This window comes from Sinocyclocheilus rhinocerous, unplaced genomic scaffold (genome assembly GCF_001515625.1).
Source record: "Sinocyclocheilus rhinocerous isolate Xijiao unplaced genomic scaffold, SAMN03320098_v1.1 scaffold1538, whole genome shotgun sequence".
Classification (NCBI taxonomy): Eukaryota; Metazoa; Chordata; class Actinopteri; order Cypriniformes; family Cyprinidae; genus Sinocyclocheilus; species Sinocyclocheilus rhinocerous.
Genome location: NW_015661872.1, coordinates 850,010 through 855,912, shown reverse-complemented (window position 1 = coordinate 855,912; position 5,903 = coordinate 850,010). Strand labels below are relative to the sequence as shown.

The 5,903-nt window shown below is 36.1% G+C and overlaps 1 protein-coding gene across 1 annotated transcript in view; it reads left to right on the top strand.

Annotated features, from left to right (window-relative positions):
- Positions 1 to 1,606: 1,606 nt before the first annotated feature.
- Positions 1,607 to 5,903, top strand: part of LOC107726625 (sialomucin core protein 24-like) — a 16,460-nt gene continuing 12,163 nt past the window's right edge. Inside the window, exon 1 of the mRNA XM_016536279.1 lies at positions 1,607 to 1,776. Within this exon, the coding sequence (XP_016391765.1) occupies positions 1,701 to 1,776 (76 nt within the window). The 5' untranslated portion in view covers positions 1,607 to 1,700. The remainder of the gene's footprint in view (positions 1,777 to 5,903) is intronic.

The following is a 5,903-nucleotide window of genomic DNA, read 5'->3' as shown; positions in this document are numbered from 1 at the left end:
ATATAAAATTTTATTTATTTTTTTGCTATGTTATTAGGTGCATATAAATATGAACAGTTTTTATTTTAAAAAAATTACCTGGACACTAAGGTTTATTAACACTTGGTTTCACATCAACAGAAATTTCACATTTTTTAATGGACTCGTCCACTGGGTGGCAGCATAGCAAGAGTTCATGATCCAATATCTGTCATGTTATAATTCTATAAACAAAATTCATAGCCTACAGTTTTGTTTCTTCTGTACTAACATAGTTTTGACAAATATTAATCATTACTTGTATGGGATTTTACAGCAGTTGTTGCTTGCTGATGAAATGTCAATGCATAGTAAAATACTTTAACAAGAATTATTATTTTAATAGATTCAGTGCACTGATTCGTGAGCGCTTGAAGACAAATTATTGTAAAAACTGACACAAGACAAGGAATTATTTTGGATTATTCTCTTCAATATTTTTAGAGGCGTTCGCCTGCTTCTGTTTCTCACATTTTCTTTTTTTCTTGCCTATCACTCAGTATGGGCCAACAAAGGTCCGATACCAAAATTATGTCATATAATTAAAAAAAAAAAAAGAATGAATGAATTGAAACAACAGAATGGCTTGAATAACCATATTTTGCATATCATATAAACTATCTGAAGTAGGCTGTGTTTTGGTACGTTAAGTTATGGTATCTAGAAATGCTGCCTTTTTAAAACTAAAGTCAGGCAAAGTTGTGTATAAAGCTCTCTTATGTCTCAAAACCAGTGAGTGTTTGCACCCTATATGGCGTTGCAAAATAAACTCAGGAGATATGGACCTGTGGGCATGTCCTATAAATTACTCACCGGCATTTTGTTGGGAGGGCTGGTAAAGGCTCATATGGTAAAAGTACTTTATGGTGGTTGGAACGGCTGCTCTACAAATTATTAATAAGCCAAACACATATTGCACGCATGATTTCGCCAGATGAGCTTTATTTTTATACATGGCAACATTGGGAGGACGTGTCAGGCAAACACGTGGCATACGATAGTGGAGGTCTGAAAAAGGGCGGGGCTTAGCGGCCCAAATAAATAATACTCTTTATATTTAAACTTTTCAATGTGTGTTTTCATTTCAAATGCTATTAAAGTTTCACAGTGTCATTATTTGCGTGTAAAATATCACCTAGATAGCGGTTAAAGTAGCATGTGGTCCATGTAACTTTTCTCGGCGTCTGTCAGGATGAGCCAATCACGACTGTTTGTTATTCAACTTATTTTTATAGCAGCTGTCGGTGCGGATTTCTGTTTGCATGTCAAGTACCAGACCTAGGAATTAAAACAATAAGGTAGATGCTGTGGGTTGTATATGTTGTCCTATTGTCTTGTTTTTTTTTATTTTTTATTTTTTATGTGGACCTTGAGTCTGTAATAAAGATTGAAGATAATACCTTTAAATGGTACACTTTTTAAAAACACAAATGTCTTCAATCAAACACAAAACGTCCTGACATTTGATTGCTGCTCAATGAAGATTTATGTTTGTGAGCCGCCAAGCGCCCCCTGCAGGAAAGCAGTTTTTTGTCCCAGGACTTTAAACCACATTTGTCATCCCAGTCACATGATGCAGAAAGCAGGAAGCGCAGCAACATCCACAGCAGCACTAGAGTGAAACTGCAGACAGCTCGACCTGAACGCCCGAATCAGGACTGAGAATAAACCAACTAGACACCATGTTTTGGAGGCTTTTCTTCGTGACAATATTACTAGCCCTCTTCGGATCGTTGACAAGCCAGGGATTTGCGCAGGGTGAGTGGATGTCGAATCTGTAAATGTAACTGAAACAGCGAGTCTCGTTGGCACAACACACACCAAAACCGTCTCTATCACGCCATCGGCTACACCTTAAGTGTGATTTTAATTAGGAGTGGTTGCGATTCCGGTTCCATAACGGATTATTTTTGTACTTCTGAGGAATAAATGTTGGGTAATGATTAAGTGTTTCTTGCATCAACTGCCCTCGGTAACGTTAGTCTGTTGCCAAATGACAAGGTCATTTTAGATTTCAAAAGAACGGATACAACTATTAAGAAATAAATTCGTTTTGAAAAGTCTTATGTAAGTTAGATAGACCTTTTTAATGAACCGACTCATAAGAATCATTTGGACGACTTTCCATCCTACTACACTGACCATCCCGCATATTTTAATCTACTAAAAAGAACCGGTTCCCAAGAGTCGTTCCCAAGTTACTTTGCTCGCTGTGCATGGCTGTGGTCGAAATGCCATACTATCATACTACTCTTACTATTTCTGCGGTATCCAGTATGTATGCTGTGCATAGTATGCACATTTTCTGTATGCATGGAATACCAGGTTGGCCTACTATAGTTGCCAGAATCTGCTAAATATAACTCAAGTACACTGAAACCAGTACAGAAGCTGTGTTCGGAATGGCATACTATACCATACAACTCCTACTATATTGCAGTATGCTATGTGAATAGCATGTGAATTTTCTGTATGCATGGAATGCCCGGATTACCTGGCTACATTTGCTGAAATTTGATGTATGCATCTGAACAAACTGCATGGGATACTGTTTCCCAGAACGCAGCGCGCTCCATGTGACGTTTCATCTTCAAACGCGTGAGTGAACTGGAGGCGGGGAATAGTAATTATAAATGTAACACTTGTATATGTATGTATGTATATACATATACATGTAAACTACAAACTATCGCTACGTATCTAAAAACGATATCGTTAGTAGGACATAAATTGTACTTTAATCTCTATGACACGTTTCCGATCAAGTTAAATGACGTCACCTTTATCTCTGTAGCACTTAGTTTATACAGTAGGCCCTATTGTTTCAAAGATATTAAATAATAATAATATTGCAGTAATATAATATATAAATAAAAATTATATTTCAATTATGCAAACAGAATTCAATTCCGCTGTCAAGCAGTTTTAAAAGAAACTGAGTGTTTTTACAGAGGCTTTTTGCAATAACTCCGCCCACCAAAGCCTGGCTGCGATAAACAGCACTAGAAAAGACGCCTGTTTATCTGTAGTATTAGTATCAGTGGCGCAGTGAGTAAAACACGCGGGATGTGTGCTTTTGACGCGGTCGACCCCAGTTCAATTCTGCCTTTTGTCAAACTCGTGCTTCTTCTTTTCCCATTACATACCAGATCAGAAAGGCATCTATTTTCAATAAAAATTAAGTAAATATTTGAAAAGTGGAAATAAAATGCCTCATTATAATACAGTGTTATTAGGTATGCTTAGCTGTAGGTAGGTTTTTGTCCCAATAAAGTGGCATTAAAATAAATAAAATTTCTATATATGATAATTTACATTCAATATGTTATTGCATACTGTTTTATAATGTACTACAGTACTGAAGTGTAAACCGTGTTGGGAAGGTTACTTTGGAAATGTAATAGGTTACAGATTACAAGTTACCCTATTTAAAATGTAATAGTAGTGTAACTTTTTCAATTACTTTATTAAAGTAATGTAACTATTACTTTTTGATTACTTTTCTAAATTTCTAATGAATGTGTATTTGCAACTGTTAATCATTTTCAAACATTTACACCATGCAGGGTTAACCTTACAGTAGTGCTCAACACTGTCAGACTTTCAAAATCCTTCATCACTTGAATTAAGATGATCAAATTTGAACACATCCACCACAAAATCAGACTTTAGTACCGCCTTTTACTTTGAGATTGATCTGAAGTTCAATGCAGATTTAAAATCATAATAGTTTACTGATACTGTTTTTGAAACCAAATCTTTGTATAACTGAAGGAAACACTGCATCTAACAATGGTTTGGAAAATAAATAGTTAATTAAAAAATAATAATAAATAAAAGCATATACATCAACTCAAATATGGTTATCTAATAAGCATGTGTGCTATTCTGTGTACTAAACTCCTGAAACATTGGTGTCTTTTTGAAGCATTGGTGTCTCTTTGTATATGATATGATGATAGTTTTCTCAAAATAAGTAAAATGCTCATGAAGTGACTCAGAGCAGTTCTAGAGATTATGTTTATATGTTCATGTACTCATATATTGAGGCAGCAGAGGCTGCAAACACCATGAGCTTCAGTAGGCCTATGTGTAGTAAATTAAACCGCATGTCTGCGCCATTAATTTCCACACTGAGAAAAAAATTTCAGGCCGGGAAATCTCACACTCATACACCCACAACAAATTCTGAAACATGGACAACCCTATGTTTTGTATGGACCTCACATAAAAAAAAGGTTTAAATCCTTAGGTTGGGGACATGCAAAATAATTAAAAGTTATCTCCTGAACTGCACCTTCACTTACATTTTTCTTTTCAGTCTCTTTATTTTGCCCTGATATCTATCTCTCACATGACTTTAATACTCAAGATTTAACAAAACTATACTTTCTAAATTGCCTACATGTCAAAATTAGTACATCACTACAATATCTTTATATACTAATACTGAACACCAGTCATGTTTTTCCATTACAAAAATTAACCATGCTTTTATTAGTAAAAGTAACCATGTTTTTTTTTTTTTTGGCAAATGGATTACCATTTGTATTTATTTTTACTACAAATTCCATGGTTAAACTATGGTTAGTGTAGCAAAAACCATGGTTAATTTGTGGTTACCATGCTTTGACAATAGTATTGTCTTTGGATTTATAGTAAAATCATCGTTAATTTTCGTAAGGATTGTGTTGTCTGCCCTAGCTCCCCCTAAACCTATTATAAAATATGATTATTTGTCTGCTAAATTACTACTGTAACATTACAATAGATAATAATGATGTCCTGTATACAGTATTTTGAGTGATGACTGATGAACAATGCGCTGCTGCTGCTTAACTAATTAAACAAAGACAAAACTACAATAGCATATTTACAAATGAAACTGACCTGCACTTGAAACCCTGAACAGTAGTTGTGCTTCTCTGCTCCACCTGTGCGCTTCCACAGTCCACTCCATTCTCTCTCTCGCATTGATTACTCAGATCCAAACCGTTTGGCGGAGGTGCGGAGAGCGCGCGAGCCGAAGCATTGCCAGTCACGACTAACCGATTCATGATTTATTAGAGATTTAATTATCGAATGGCGAATTCGGAAAATAATCGCTTTAGTACATTCGGCAGGCAAATCGGCTGCCAGGCCACCGGGAATAGTCCCGGTTCTCCCGATGGCCCATCCGCGCCTGATTTCCACAGACACGCAGAACGTGCAGGATTCATATATTAATTTCCACGAGGGGCGGACTGGGAAAAACATTTCAGGCCGGGAAATCTCACACTCATACACCCACAACAAATTCTGAAACATGGACAACCCTATTTTTTGTATGGACCGCACATAAAAAAGGTTTAAATCTTTAGGTTGGGGACATGCAAAAAAATTAAAAGTTCTCTCCTGAACTGCATCTTCACTTCCATTTTTCTTTTCAGTCTCTTTATTTTGCCCTGATATCTATCTCTCTTATGACTTTAATACTCAAGATTTAACAAAACTATACTTTCTAAATTGCCTACATGTCAAAATTAGTACATCACTACAATATCTTTATAGAAAAATCCTAATACTGAACACGAAATAATCGCTTTAGTACATTTGGCAGGCAATTATACAATAATAATATTAAAATAGCGGGCCAAATCGGCTGCCAGGCCACCGATAATTGTCCCGGTTCTCCCGATGGCCAGTCCGCGCCTGATTTCCACAGACACTCAGAACATGCAGGATTCATATATTGTCTTTTTATGGCTTAATATTCACAGACACTAGTCCATATCGCGCTTTGATTCAAGTGTACTGACCTACTTTTGATTTATTCGTCCAAAATGTGGCATATTCCGTCCGCATTAGGCTATAGGAATTCCGTTTTTATGACTGGATTATACGAA